Source organism: Camelus bactrianus, chromosome 8 (assembly GCF_048773025.1).
Source record: "Camelus bactrianus isolate YW-2024 breed Bactrian camel chromosome 8, ASM4877302v1, whole genome shotgun sequence".
Lineage (NCBI taxonomy): Eukaryota > Metazoa > Chordata > Mammalia > Artiodactyla > Camelidae > Camelus > Camelus bactrianus.
In genome coordinates, this window is record NC_133546.1 from 68,690,062 (window position 1) to 68,706,630 (window position 16,569).

Sequence of the window (16,569 nt, forward strand, 5' to 3'; positions counted from 1 at the left end):
ATGACGCCAGCTTTCCAAGTCAGTGCATTCCACCTGCTCAATGACGTAGGGAAACATGAATACTTGCTTTCATTCACTTAAGCTCCTGGATCCACCAAAGCAACGACTGGTAAACCAGGTTACGAGCTCAAAATGATAAACAGTATAGGAGGCATCTGCGACTCTAAGCAGTTTTCCTTTTCCTTCTTCCTCCCTTCCTTTCTTTGTTGTTCCAAGATGATGCGGCACCTAGCTTCCCAGGCTAGATTAACACCCATATTTCTCTGGGCTAGTCAGCTCTTTCCGGGCGTGAGGATGGAGCTGGGCATGTGCTGTTACCTCAGGATGATGGCTGAGCATAAAGGTAAGCACAGAACGCGTGAACACAGGAAATGCCTCAACGGCCACGTGCTCCAGCCTCAGGGAGAAGGGCTCACACTCCAGATTTAAGCACAGCTCTATGACCCAACAGCAGTTTAGGGGACCAAGTCTTCTGACCCTTTTAGAAGTGTACTTCTCATTTATTTCTGCTGCTCTCTGTATGTTTTTCCTGTTTAGCTAATTTTTCTACTGCTTCAGCTTCTATGACCTCTCTGAGTACATTTTCCATTCAATACTCCCTAGGAACGAGCATCAAAATGAATCTGCTGATCACTCACACGAACTGCTTCTACCGGAGTCTCAGCCAAAAGCTTTGCTGATCTTACAAATGTGCAGACAAGTGGCTGCTTGTGACTCTAGGCGCCAACCCCTGGGACGTGATCAAAGTCACATGACAGAACAAAGCAACTGACGGACACGTGGCTCAGAATGGAGAACATAAGAACAGGTAAACCTTTTTGTACAGTTTAGATAGGTGAAATGTACCTTCTATCCAGCTGAAAGGGCTTTGATTAGCTATATCATCATTAAAAATGGATACATTACATGGTCCACCTCTAGAAGATGCTGTGCAGGATTAATTGTAGGTGTTTACAGTTGTTCTAAGCCTTACATAACTTATGGTTCTAATTATCTAATGTCTAAGGTCTAGCACATCATTCTAAAGGTTTTTCTGCCCACCACAGAATCTCAGTTTTGAAATGACAAACTCACAGAAAGCCGGAAATGGTCTTTGTGCTTCTGGTGAACTGCAGATGTAAAGTGTTGATCACTTGGCTGGGGAAGGCGATTTTCTTCATCCAAAATATCCAATATTCCCACTAATTTTGCTTCAATTAAATCTATTTCCAAAAAATCAGGATATAATAGGGTAAACTAAACATATAATCTTTTAAAGATGCATGAACTTACTGATTACAAATTTTGAGGACTGGTCAGAAACAATGTAACATGATTCAGTAAGTACTGTATTCTCTGGAAAGCTACAGAGAGCAGATAAATTTTATTTCTCATCTGGCAATTTATTAGAAAGTAATATCACATATTTAATAAAGGTTTTAGAAAAACAACTCCATAAAGAAAGCAACTCATGTCACAACTGTTCCCTTTGTAAGCGAGGACAGAGGCTAAAGATTCAGAAATCCTTCCTCTCCCAGAGGAACCCCTTCTATATTCACAATGAAGTGAAACTACAGAAGCTTTTGCAGGATCAGCTTTTCAGAACTACTTATAGATATGGAGTCAAAAGATTTCCAGCATAACTTCAGCAACAGCAAACATTTTTCAGCTCTTTCCATTCATGGGGTCTGAACTCTGCCTGTTCCCAAACAACTGTAAAATGTAAGCTGCTTAAATACAGGCTAAAAGAACTGTTAAACGGGACAGACTCTAAAAGCTATAGGACACAGAAAGAGAAACCAAGATTCTAACTGCACTGGTCAGAGAATGGTGGCTCTTGGGCAATGAGTGGTGGTGAAGAGGGCATCCATCTGAGCTATAAATGAGTGTAATCTGATAAGAGGTGGACATGCACAGAAAGATAACTGGGAGGGGAGGAGCTCCAGCCAAGATATCCGACCACACCATCGGAGACACAGAGACCTGATGAGAGAGGATGTTTGTGTGAAGGCACAGACTGAGTGGACCAGGCAGGATGTGAAAGTGCTTTGAAAAGTTGCACAAATGTAAAGTATTATGTAATTCTGCCATCTTGTCCAAATCTAGCACGTGAGTTACTGGCTCAACTGTCAAAGCCGTTTTCAAAGCAAGGCTTGCCCAACAGCGGATCTCAGAGATGCGCGGGAAGAACAGGTAGAGCGAGCACCGGCTGGTGATGACAGGGAAAGGCCTCTTTCCCAATTAAAAACAGAGAAGGAAGACAGAGAGCCTGTTCTCCTGCTGCATGGTGTTATATGGATGGGACACATGGAACTTGTAAAGCCAGCTTGCAACCGGCCAGAGGCTGCGGCCAGCACTCAGAGAACAGAAATGAAGAACTGCAGCAGCCCAGAGCCAAATCCTGGCAGAGCCCGCGAGGCGCCCAGCTACCCCGTGGGCTTCCACCTGCGAGGTAAGAAATCTCCCCCTTGCGCAAGGTAAGAATTGCTTAAGCAATTGCATTTCCTTCTTAACTTATTCACAGGTCAGCTGTTTAAGAAAGAAAACATCCATCCCAGGAAACAGAAGACATTTCAGGAAAACCTTCAGCATAGCTGGATTTGATGTCTTGGTAGCAATACTAGAAAAGGAAACGCCTCTCCTGAATACCGCAGTTTCAAGTCTCATCATCAGCAGTATCACTCATAGAGCACAGAAAACTTACTAGCAAAAGCATTTACTGTATCTTCCCGCATTTCCCAAAAGTGAAGTAAAAAAAAACATACCTATACAGTCCTGATTATCCACGTAATGCACTTCATTCACACCTAAACCTTCTCTTTGATACAGTTCTTGTTCCTAAAATAAAATGATCATAATCACAGATGTGTAGATACTGAGTGACAGGAAATGGACTCACTGTTCTGTGCCTTTTCTGATCATAAGATTTATTGATTAGTCAGTGTAGAAAGGTTCACAACAGCTGATTCGGGAGCTGAGAAGTCTTGCAAAACATTGGGGAAGAAAAATCCTTGCCCCTAAAACAAGGTGATGTCAAAAACTAAAGAGCCAACATACAGTTTACATATGTGGAAATGTCCCCTCCTGCAGATAAGGCGCTTTTCCTGAGACATGCTGAGAAGCTATGAACAAACACGGGGATCTGTTTATAACCTTTCCAACTCAAGACAAGACCGGGGCTTTGAAACATTCTACAGCCTCAAACTTCTGTGCAGAACAGACCAGGGGTCAGCAAACTTCTGCAAGGGCCAGACAGGAGGTATTTTTGGCTGTGATATTTACTGTCTTTGTTACAACTACTCCGGTATGCCACTGCAGGGCAAAAGCAGCCCCAGACAACAGTAAATCAAGAAGCACAACTGCCCCCCAGTAAAACTTCATCTGCAAAAGCAGGCGGTGGCCTGCTGGGTTTGTCCCAAAGGCCACAGTTTACCCCCTGGAACACACAGAGGAACGTAAGTTGCCTTGATCATTTTTAAAAGTTTAAAAAAACAGCTAAACTAATTAGCTCCCTTCTGACATGAAATTTGTCTCTTCTATATTCTCAGTAGCCCTAAATCATTGTCCAAAGACAGGCAAGGGCAGATTTATAACCTTTACAGACAAGCACTAAAATCAAGCAAAGAGCAATCCACTGCAAATGGGCTCCAGCATCTACACAGTGATACATATGAGAAATGTATCATTGGGGAAAATAAATATAATTTGGAAGAATAATTTACAAATCAGAGTTGAGTTCCTAGATAAGTCTGGTATTGTCTTAACATTTTAAAAAAAGAGGGGGGTGGATTTTATCACAGATGGGTGAGCAAGGCAATGAGCTAAGGGTGATGTGTGTTTCAACCTTTTTTTCTTGAATGTTAAAATATTTCCTCCCACGAGACATGCTAGAAAAGGTCTCTGTCAATCTAGAAGCACTGTCTACTTGAACCCAATCTGCATTGGAAATTCACGTTTATTTTAAAGAACTGTTATAAAAATAAACATAAATCAAGACACCGTCTCCTCTCTGTGCAGTTTCCAGATGAAGTTTGCTGGGCTGGTGTGGAAAGGAAGAAGGATGTGAAGTGAGAGGCAAACACGTCAATCCTCACATAGGAAAGGAAGGACTGAAGCGGCTGGATGAGATATTTTCAAAGAAACTACCTTAACTCATTTTAACCTGCTTGTTTAAGCCAGAACTGGCTTAACTATAATATATAAGAAAAGGTATAAAAGTTGAAATGTGCTGGGGAACCCAGAAAGAAAAAGACATAATAAAAATGGGGAAAAAGACGAATGGGATGGAAATAGGAAAGAAAACAGTTCACATTTCAAGTCCAGCTACAGTGGGGGACTCAGAAAACAGCAGCGCTCACACAAAGGAAACAGCGCTGGGGTTCGTTCGGCCCTTGCAGAAGTCACTGAACTGCCGTAGTTTCTTCGTCTGTAAAATGAAGGGCTGGACTGGATTGATACTGGGTTCCCAGCAGCCAGCGGTCCTGTTGACTCTGCTGACCTGCTGGCTTTCCTGCCACACACACCCAGAGCGGCGAGCAGGCAACAGAGGGCAGAAGCAGACACAGAGGAGGAGAGGGTGATGCCGAGGTCAGGGATGAGAGCAGAAAGCTGTTTGGCAGTGCCAGGAGCAGAGACTACAGAATCAGGAAAAGAAACAAGCGGCACCTCCAGTCCAGTAAAAGTCACCAGGAAGGAGCAGGAGGCATTCACTTGTGAGCAGGCGCCGATCAGCACTTCTGCTGGGTCCCCTAAGCTTCAACTGCACCATCAGCACTTCTGATGCGCTTGGCATCTGCGAAGCCCCTGGGTCCCAGGCTGAGAATCTCACATTCCCTGGGCCATCTTCCATCATACCTCATCAACCAAGTAACTGCGGGATGGCGCTGTGCCTTGAAATTTAAAAATAGCTTAATGCGGTTCTTAAATCTAAACTGTACGGCAATTACCTCCTTCAGAATCCTTTCGTTAAAAAATTGTTGAAGTTTTTCATTGCAATAGTTGATGCAAAATTGTTCAAAACTGTTATGTTCAAAGTACTCTGAAAACAAAACCAGAGTCAAGAGTCATCATCAGATCAACTTCACATTAATAAACTTAGGATAAAATTTTATTGTATCAATGCTTACTTTAATATTAGATACAAATACATATTCGTAGAATTGTTCCATACTCCCCAAATGCTCTTATTTCAAGACTTCAAATTTTGTTAGGCATTAAGTATTAAAAATACCCTGCTTCGTGGGGGGAGGGTATAGCTCAGTGGTTGAGTGCCTGCTCAGCATGCATGAGGTCCTGGGTTCAAACCCCAGTATTTCCACTTAAAAAATACATAAATAAAATAAAATAAAAAAATAAACAAACCTTGCCTCGCTTGAAAAAAAGGGGTTTGTCAGATAAGATAAACATCATGTAGCAGGGAGGGTATAGCTCAAGTAGTAGAGTGCATGCTCAGCATGCATGAGGTTCTGGGTTCAATCCCCAGTACCTCTTCTAAGAACAAATAAATAAACCTAATTGCCTCCCTCCACCAAAAAAATAAAAATAAAAATAAATTTAAAAAGGAAAAAAAATGGTTTAAAAAAGATAAATATCATATAATACAAGATACAAAGTGTAAGCCACTTGTAACATTTTTTCAAGCACAGGTATTAAAGAATCAAAATTAAAGGAAAAAAATGACTTAAAATGTTAGTGGTTTATATTTTTCTGTATAATCTGTAAAATTACAGTTACAAAAAATATTACGGATACTAATGCATTTCTAAAATTAAGGGACTGTATTACATTATTTCTAAGATCCCTGTAACTCTAAAATGTTACGACTGTGCATGCACAGATCATGCTAAAACTGGTGTAGATCAGGGAACAAACAGCTGAAGATGATGAAATCTTAAATCAGTGACGAGTGTTTCTCTAACTTTGAATAAAAGGCACTGATTTACTACAAATTTTAAAACATGTATTACATCAAAACTGACACCCTGCCCCTCCCAAAATGTAAACACTCATCTCTTGCCTCGGCAAAGGCAAAAGAATTATGAAGGAGAACACTTCTGCACAGACAGAAGGAACACCCACACTGATAAAGCCCCAAGTAAAAACGGTCAGATTTACTTTGAGATTTTTACAACACAGTCATTCCGAACAAAGCAGCATTCAGGTATCAGTGACTTTTTTTTATTTCTGGTTATACAGCTCCACAGTTTTTCTCAAATGTTTACCCTGACATCTTATTCATTTGGTGGAAATTAATTAGAAGCAGCTATCTGCTGACAACTAACACTAATGATGAATTTTTACACACAGTAATGAGTTTGGCCTGTATGCTAGTCAGTCTGCCCACCTCTACACTGGATGGTCAATGGTTTTAATGACTGAATTCTCTTTATCAGCGGCACTAAGACTTTACCTTTATTCAGCTGCACTAGTTTATAAGTATGGAGACATCTCTACCTAGGGTAGTTTTCAATCAACATTTTTCAATTTAAGCACTAATGTGACCAAAATCCACAAGTCTTCCCTTTCCTTTTTTCGAAGCATCAGCTTCCTATTTATCATATTATGAAATGAAATGTAGGTATGGACATATAACTGAAAATACATCAAGAGAAAAGGTATTACAAGGGAAAAAAGGGTTTTTTTTTAAATTTTATTTTACATACGTGTGAAAAACCAAAGGAAAAAATATCAAGCAAATAAAACTCACCAAGAAAAGCATACTTACCAAAGCCTGCAATATCTAGGACTCCAATAAAATAGGATGACATTTCAAAAGGAAAACACTGATTGACTCTGTTTACCACGTGATCAAAAAGATGGCTGTAGACAGTCTTTGCCAAGGCGTCCCGGGCGTTGTTTGCTTGCTCCACTTTCAGGGGTACCCTGCAAAAGAAGACTATGCCAGTGAAAACTCTCCACAGCACTATTTTGTGAAAATAATGCCAGATACCCAAGAACAAAGTGTATCTAATCATACTGTGAGGAACAAGCTAAATTGTTACAAACAGTCATTTGTGAATAGGGACAGATAAATGGGGCTAAGCAGAATACTACAAAAAAACTATCAACAATTAGATTAAAAATCTATCATTGGGTGGAGAGTATATAGCTCAGTGGTATGCATGCATGAGGTCCCTGGGTTCGATCCCCAGTACCTCCATTAAATAAACAAACAAACAAACCTAATTACCCCTCCAAAAAAATCTATCATTGAGTAAAAGAACGTTCAGCTCAAAAAATCTTTTTAATCTTAATTTATACCTCACTGTACATGCTGAATATATTAAAGAAAAATTATTCAGAGGGATAATCTTCCATGTGACTTTCCGAAATGCAAAAGAAACTGTGTTTAACTCAAAGTAGCTTTGAAGTTCAGCAACTCGTTTAACAGTGTTTAGGGAAAAAATGCTTTCCGCCTTAAAATCCAATTCTACAATTTAATACAAGTAACTACATGGTTTAAAGATGTTACAGATACAGACGCACAATCTGTGTCCTTGAGAAAATGACAGTCTGATGAAGACAGACCACCACAGAGGAGAATTTCCAGGCACTGTGCTGAACGCTGTCATAAAGCACAGGGCACTCCGGGAACACCAGAAAAACACACCAGACTTGGAAGTAACCTTAAAAGTCATTTGGGTCAGACTTGAATCCCTTCTGAACAGTGGTTTTTCAATTTATATTTCCTGCAACAGAATCCTTTCCTAAAGTGAATCTGATGTGAACACCTCCTACATAAACTACACAAAAGAATTGCTTTGGAACATAGGGGAAGCAGAGATGACAGCTGAGGACCACCCTCTCGTGCTTTACCAGCCTTCCCCTGGGCTCCAGGAACATCTCTAAGGAACCGCGTACCTGTAGGGCACCACTAAATATCCTCCTCGCGGAGGGTTTCTTTACCATAAGAGTAATTTGGAATTAGCAAAGAATCAGGCCAAGCATACCCTGCCAGTATTTCTCAAAGTGTAAGAGCTACCAAATTTTCCCAGTGGCTAAAAGGTTCTCTTTTTAATTCTTCTTTTTTTAATTTGCCAAGAATTTTTTGAATATATGTTGCTAGAACTCACTGTCTGCCTTATTTCGCAAGGGACAGAGGATCTGGCTTTTCCCTCACGAAGCAGGATTTTTAGAGCAATGAGTTAAGGAACTTACTTTATAACTGTTCCTTTGGTGCCCCCTGCTGTTGTCAGCATGACTCTTGTGGTTAAACTTACACGAAGATCATCTTGATCCAAACCCAGTAACTCAGCACAATATTCCAATGACTGAGTAGATTTGTTCTTCAGATTACAGCCACCTGATGAAAATATATTTTAATCTGAAATTAGTAAACATTATGTAAACCAGATTTTTAAGATCCATCTCTTAGAAGTACACTTCATGTACATAAAACTATGGAATAAACAAGGCTCATCTGTGACTTTTAAGTTCACCTCACTTGTTCACCACCCTGACTTGTCAGACACTTACACTGCCAAGGTCAATGGAAGACCCTCATTCAGGGTGGCCCCACCATAAAATCCTTTCAGCCCTTCAATTTCAACCCGCCACTGTTTCATTTTTTATGACCCTGCAAGTGAAATAGACTAACAATAGACTATCATCCTTGTTACCATATTACATCTCTGGAATGATAGAGTGCCTTATCACTACAATTCACAGGACTCCAGAAAACCTCAAGGAGTAATTCCAGTGGTAAATGTGAGGCACTTCAGCAGGTCAACATGGGTGTGGACATCTGTCTACATGTGTGCACGCGCGAACATGCACGTGCTCATGACATGTGGGGACAAAGGAAGAGGGTGAGGAGGCAACTGCTATTAACGGTACATTGTATCTACAGATTTGCATTTATGGAGGCTGTTTTATAGAGAGCATCCCACAGTGCCTTAGACTCTGCTGTTACAACTCTGCAACTGATGAGCTGTGTGACCTTGAATGAGTTACTTATTCTCTCTGCACTCAGTTTCCTCATCTGTATAATGAGGATAATAACTGTACTTACCCAATAAGGCTGTGATGAAGATTAATAAGGTTATATAATGTGAAGTTGTGAAGCGCTTGGTACGTAGTAAGCACTGTATAAAGGTTATCCATAATTATTATATTATCATTACTAATATTAAAATAAACATTTTATTAATTTTTTGAAGTTTAATGTTTATAAATAATTCATTTTAAGACTACTCAATTTCAAAACTACAAAGAATGTGTGAAATCATAATGAGAATTTTATCATGACAAATATTTTAAAAAACCAAATTAATACTTAATAGCCTGGTCTCGGGAGAAATAGTCCATGAAATCTTTTATGAATAAGGGGTTGTTAAGACAATTCATTGGGAAAAGAACAGCTTTTCAAACAGATGGCACTGGACAACCAGGCATCTACAAGCAAAAGAATGCAGTTGGACCCCTACTTCACACATCTACAGAAATGAACTCAAAATCAATCAAAGACCTAAATGGAAGAGCTAAAAACCATAAAATTCTTAGAAGAATACAGACATAAATCTTCACGATCTTGGACTAGATAATGGTTTCTTAGATATGACACCAAAACCACAAGCAAGAAAAGAAAAAGCAGACAAACTGGACTTCATCAAAATGAAAAACTTTTGTACTTCAAAGAACACTATGCAAAAACTGAAAAGACAACCCACAGAATGAAAGAAAATATTTGTGAATTATATATCTGATAAGGAACTTGTATCTAGAACATGCTTTTAAAAACTCTTACAACTAGATAATAAAAAGGCAACCTAATTAACAAATAGGTCAAGAATGTAAATGGTCATTTCTCAAAAACAGACATACAAATGGCCAATAAAGTCATGAAAAGATGCTCAACATGAGCTGTCAGGAAAATGCAAATAAAACTACAATGAGGTAGTACCTCTCAGGCACTAGGACCTCATAGGCACTAGGATGGTGAGAATGTAGAAGGGTAGTTACTTGGAAAGTCAGTTCCTCAAAAGGTTAGACATAGAATGGCCGTATGACTAAGCAGTTCCGCTCCTAGGCATATACCCAAGAGAAATGAAAACATATGTCCACACAAAAAGTTGTACACGAATGTTGACCGCAGCATTATTCACAACAGCCAAAGGTGGACACAACTCAAATGTTTATTAAATGACAAATGGGTAAACAAAATGTGGTATAACCATACAATGGAATATTTCTCAGCAAAAAGAAAATGATGTACTGACACACAGGTGAACCTTGACAACATTAAGCCAAGTGAAAGAAGTCAGTCACAAAAGGGCCCACATATTTTGCGATTCCATTTGTATAAAATGGCCTTAATAGGCAAATTGACACAGACAAAGCAGAACGGCAAGTGGTTGCCTAAGGCGGGGGATTTGAGACACAATGGCGGTAACTGATGTAAGGCATGGGGTTTCTTTTTAGAGTGATGAAAATATTCTAAAACTGACTATGGCAACAAGTTCATGCTGTATAGCACAAGGAACTGTATTCAATATTTTACAGTAGCTTATGGGGAAAAGAATATGAAAATGAATACATTGCATGTTCAAGTATGACTGAAACATGCTGTACACCAGAAATGGATGCAACATTGTAAACTGACTGTACTTCAATAAAAATATATATACACAAACATAAATAAAAATAAAATTGCCTATGGTGATTATTGCACAACTCTAAATATGAATTATGTTTCAATAAGGCTGAAAAGAAAGAATAAGGAAAGTAATACTTAGAAGACATATTAAACCTTTAATTCTATGAAAATAAGATTACTACTAATCTCTAGTTTGTACCCTCGATACACATTATCTAAAATAATATAACTCTCAAAAAAAACTGGCCACCATTGATTAATTCATTTGAATACTTTTTTTTTAAAACTATTTTGAAAAGTTTCTTACATACTTTCAGGGATTATGTAAGAATAACATAAGAAAGCATTTATTTTAAAAGTTTTAAAAAGGCAAAATACTGCAAAATAATGTAAGGTTTTTCATGTCATTCCCCTTCCAAAGAAAGAACTTCTTTGAACATTTTTAAAATTTGTTGTTATAATAATGTATATTTTTGTTATGTGAAATTTAAAAAACACAGAACTCTCAATACGTATTTTTTGCATTATCATCACAAAAAAAATTTTAAATAGCAGGGGAGCCTTCCAAATATTTACTGAAGAATAAGTTTTCCAATAAAATAATTACAGAAATATCCAGAGCCTTTTCAAATTGCAAAGTCATACCAAAATTGAGTTCTCTGGGGCAGGAAAAATCAATTCTAATTAGAAAGAAACCATTTAGGGGTAGGAGGGTATATAGCTCAGTGGTAGAGTACATGCCTAGCATGCACGAGGTCCTGAGTTCAATCCCCAGTACCTCCATTAATAACAAATAATAAGTAAATAAATAAATAAATCTAATCACCTCCCCCCCAAAAAACTGAAGTTAAAAAAAAAATTAAAAAGAAAAAAACCATTTGGTGGGGAGGGTATAGCTCAGTGGTAGAGTGCTTGCTTAGCATGCACGAGGTCCTGGGTTCAATTTCTAGTACTGCCATTAAATTAATTAATTAATTAATTATTTTAAAAATTTACCTCCCCCCAAACCCCCGCCCCAAAACAAGAGCTGTTTAAATTAAAAAAAAAAAAAAAAAGGTGAGGGTACAGCTCAGTGGTAGAGCACATGCTTAGCATGCACAAGGTCCTGGGTTCAATCCCCAGCACCTCTACTAAAAAAAAAGAAAAAAGAAAAAAAGAAACCATTTGGACCTATATAGGAAGGGTCGCTGGAAGGATGTAGGTTAATAAAATCTTAGCTATTAAAACAGAAAACAACCTAGTTTATTCTCCTGACTCATTGCCTCGTTCCAATCTTCTCTGCTTTCTGCTCATTTCTCTTTCAACAGAAGGAAGTTTGAGAAGAAGAATAAAAGATAATGTAAATATCTGGGATGTGCCTTTTGACCATTTAAATGCTTTTCAACTAACTAGATCATGCCCCGTTTACGACCCTCGTGGACGTCTGCATGTCTGACCACAGGGCCATCACACAAGGTGTGTGAAAATGCTGCCCATCACTTCTCACATTTCCGAAGTGTGCATTAATCACTCTAAGCTACTCTGGGTTAGAACTGCCACCTGCTCCCTTGGTGTAACGATCCTATAGCGGAGGAAACAGCTCAAGTGGTAGAGCGCATGCTCAGCACTTGGGTTCAATCCCCGGTACCTCCCCCAAAAGTAAATAAATAAACCCAACTACCTCCCCCTCAAAAAAAGAACAGCAACAACAAAAATGATGCTACAGAGGAAATGAAGATGTCTTCTAACATTTCTTACACTTTTAAATCCCTCAAAAAAAAAAAATTTTAATGTAAAGTAAGAACACATCTGATTTTGCTTGGTTTTCTTTTTTTTTTCCATTTTAAACTGAGAGTAATCTGTATTTATTTTACTCATTCCTTGAAAACACTTACGGTGATTACTACATGCCAGACTAAGTACTATTTTGTATCAGTTTGCAAATATTTAACTCGTTTCTTCTTCTTTAAAACATGAGATAGGACCTGTTATTATCCCCAGTTCACAGATGAGGAAACTGAGGCATGGAGAGGTTAGGTTCCTGGCCCAGGGTCGCACAGGCAGGTGACACACAGTGGCACAAAACCTTGTGCTCCTACATACAGCTCCTGATGCTGACTTCATGGCACCGCGGGACGTTCAGTCTGAACGTCATTAAGACTGTCTACCTCAATCTGCTCATTCACAGCTCAGGTCTCTGGGGAAGGCTCAGTGACTGGGGGCAATGAGAGACAGTTACCCCAAGTGCCGGAGTTAGCTAGACATGGGGACAGCACGGCTCTCACACCTACAAGTTCATTCACAACCGTATCACATAAACTACCGCACAGGTCTCACTTGTGTAAAATGGAGATAATGTCCCCTGGCTTGCTATCTTTATTAAGTTCAGATTATGATTATGCCATTCATGATGAAACAGTATATAAAGGATCTTGCACATAGCAGATGCATTTTTTAAATGTTCTTCCTTCCTCTTGTGCCCTTTCCTTATATGCAAAATGTTGCTACGTAACCACACTTTAAAAACACTTCTCACGGATTATTTCTTCATTATTTTACAGGTGAGAAAGCCAAGGCTTAGAGAGCTTCTGGGATCTGACACTAAAGCCTAGGTTGTTGACTGCTATGGTAAACGGTGCTTTTGATTTTTTTTTAAACTCATTCTTAGTGTAAGATTTTTAAAGGCAGAAGCAGGAGTCAACAATCTTTTTCTCCAAAGTGTGAGATTTTAACCTTTGCTGGCCACACAACTACTCAACCCTGCCACGGCCGCACGGACGCTGCCACAGACAGGACACAACAGGCAGGTGTGGCTGTGTTCTAACAACACTTCACTTACAGAAACAGGTCAGAGCTGACCACGGGCCGTAGTCTGCCAACCCTGTATTCACGGATCAAACTTAAGATTACACAGTCTTACTATTTATGCAGAGACTGAAACAAGACAGTTGAAAAACTAATACCATGCAGGCATTTAAATGCTCTTTTCAATTTGCGTCAAGTTTAACCTATTTTCATTTCCCAGTAATAAAGTAGATGGGCTTTTGTGTATTCAACTGTCCTAATTAACTGATCCAAGTTCAGATAAATGAACCAGAAAAATACCAAAATATCTTAACAGATGGTAAAGAATTATTCTGTTCATGTATTGGAAAAGAATAATATCAGTTGAAAACTGTAACCAAGTATGACCCTGGTAGTCAGAGTTAATCATCCTTCATCAAATGAGTTTACTCCTCATCCGTATCACGGATTTGTTCAGGACAGAGCTCATAACAACTGATAATGCAGCATCCTTCAGTTGCAAGGTTCATCACGTAACACAATATATCCTAGAAATACCAGGATAATAACAAACCTGCACATGGAGTCAATTTACATATGACAATTAAATGATAGAACTTCTAACTTTACTCCTCTTCAAAATAAAACAAAACAAAAAGACTGCCAAAAAAAAAAAGAAAAAGAAAAAGAAAAAGAGACCTGATGTGCTGCCGGCTTCCTCAAAATCAATATTTCCAAGGTGCAGGACACCAGCTACTACCCGGAACAGATCGAGCTTTTCTTCGTCATCCAAACCAATCTTTTTCATGGCTGTGCACATTCTAATAAAATCTCCATGGTCATCTAACAAAGGATCTTTCAAGGAGCCTGCCTTAAGACACTACAAAGCAAGAAGATATCAGTTGTCTGCGGTTCACATTATTTAAGTATACTAAAAACAACCACATAAGGTCTTTTAATGCACTCTATAACATGCAAAAGTAAAATGAATATACGTATGTTCATGTATAACTGAAAATTGTTCCCTACACAGGAACTTGACGCAACATTGTAAAATGACTATAACTCAATAAAAAAAAAGTTTAAAAATAAATAAATAATTTAAAAAATAAAATGTGTGAGAAAACTAGTATTCTAACACATTCAAAAACTGAAATGACTGCACAAAGTGTACACAAGATCGATGTATTATTTCTTCCAACAACATGAGATCTACAGCTATCTCAATAAAAATTTCAGTCAAAAATGGAATGAGATGTTTTCCGATTAAAACTGGAATTTTATCTCTAAAGCATTATAATGCTAGGATATTAGATAAAAATATAAACTGAATGAAAATGAAGGAAATATCAATGGTTGAAATGAATCAACATGAAACCACAGGTCAAAAAAAAAAACAGGTTAAAAAAAACGAATAAAAATTTAAATCTAACATTTAGCATTATACTCCTTCAGGTTAACTACTATCAGCTACACTGATATTCAACAGTAGTGAACAGTGGATAGGCTAACTAAACAATTTTCATGGCCTGAGAATTACTTTTTAAATCTTTCTGATTTGAATATAAATAAGAGGTAAAATGTATCAGTAAGCATTATGTTTACTCTAAAAATTTATGCCATGACTGAAAACATTCCAAAAAAATGAAGAGACATTTTGCTTTCTCTCCTAAAAAAAAAACTTGCATCTAAAGTGCTCATTTATTAGAATCTCTAACACAAACTTGAAGGAAAAAAATAAGTTACTGGACACAGAAAGATTGGACTAGCAATTTTCCAGAACTTGAGAATGAATAAGTAAATTAAAACATTAGGTTAACAGTATCAGAATTAACTGGCCATTAAAGACACCTCTAGGAGATTTGTTTTTCCTCCAGGGTGACGAGTACTTCCCTGCTAAAGTTGTCACTGCCTTTCCACAAAAGTCATTAAAATGTTTAATTAGGCATGTGTGGAATTTCTGGAAAATGTCTAGACAAGGAAATTTAATTCTTAAAGAAAGCACAGGAAACGATCACATGCAGCCACATTGAAAAGAAAACACGTATCATGCAGAATTTTTAGTCTTGCAATTGAATGGTTACTTCATTTAAGAATTGTTTCTAATCAAAGGTCAATGAATATACTGCTGTCACGGCAGACTAAAAATACTGCATTCTCCTAAAAATTACACACAGCTTAAATAAAGACACTCCAATGGAACTACGATTCTAATTAGTCAAAACAATCACCTCATCCTCCTGATAAAGAAGACAATAAAAAGTAATTTAAACATATTAAATCCATTATTCTCTTACAAATTTTATATATAAAATCAATAATATAAATAAGACTCCTAACAAAGTACACTGACTCTAGAATCAGAAAGGGCACACTTTCTTCTTAGGAGCATACAAAGAGTGCTTTTTCTCTTTGGAGAGTAAAATCCAGTTTTCTTTCCTCTCTGCTCAGTCCTTTCCCAAGCCAAAATACCAGATTTTTATACGTATGCATTTTTTCCTTTAGTATAGCTGCCATATTCCACCAGGAACTGTCTCCATTATCTTGGTGGAAATTATACAGTTTCCATATTCTGATGATGCCTTATAAAAAATATAGGCTATCATGACAAAGGAAGATAACCATAACAAATACTAATGTCATTGCTTAAAGTTCCAACCACGGATGTAACATAAAGTTTACAATTTATAATCCAGACATCTGTGTCTAAAATGATAAATAAAATGTCAACTTAAAACAAAAATTAACTAAAGGCTCATCTTCTTAGAATTCAAAACAATGGGGATTTTTAGGTTTCCATTTTTTTTCCATAAATATATTAAATATATAATCCACCTCACCATTTTGAAAGGAGCCAAAAACATCTGACTCACACATGCAGGAGTATTAAAAACCGAGTATAATAAAAGCTTGTTCAATTAAATGCTCAATATAAACCTTTTAGTAAAATTAATAGACAATATGAACTAGTTCCTATAATAAATCCTGACTTAGTGTTTCACAATTTAAGCTCCCTGAGAGGATATAACTTAATACCTCTTATTAGTTAAACATTGTGTATTAAAATTTACAGAGGTGGGAGAAGATTTTTAGATTAAGGACTGAATGTTTTTAAAATAATACTTAATGATATAATCATATCTAATTGCTCTCAGAAATATAATAATTTAGTAAGACCAAAATATAAAACTTTTCATAGTGTTATTACGGAAACATGATGCTCTAAAGAGAAA

General features: G+C 37.6%; 1 protein-coding gene across 10 annotated transcripts in view; it reads right to left on the minus strand.

Annotated features, from left to right (window-relative positions):
• MYO6 (myosin VI) overlaps positions 1-16,569 on the minus strand; it is a 127,110-nt gene that overhangs the window by 37,602 nt on the left and 72,939 nt on the right. For all 10 annotated transcript variants that reach the window (XR_012508757.1, XM_074368712.1, XM_074368718.1 and 7 more), the window contains 6 exons: positions 14,036-14,216; positions 8,137-8,281; positions 6,704-6,861; positions 4,926-5,017; positions 2,745-2,817; positions 1,075-1,202 (listed from right to left, as the gene is read on the minus strand). Coding sequence is in view for 9 of the 10 variants with exons in the window: in XM_074368712.1 (XP_074224813.1) it covers positions 1,075-1,202; positions 2,745-2,817; positions 4,926-5,017; positions 6,704-6,861; positions 8,137-8,281; positions 14,036-14,216 (777 nt within the window). In the remaining variant the exon portion in view is untranslated. The remainder of the gene's footprint in view (positions 1-1,074; positions 1,203-2,744; positions 2,818-4,925; positions 5,018-6,703; positions 6,862-8,136; positions 8,282-14,035; positions 14,217-16,569) is intronic.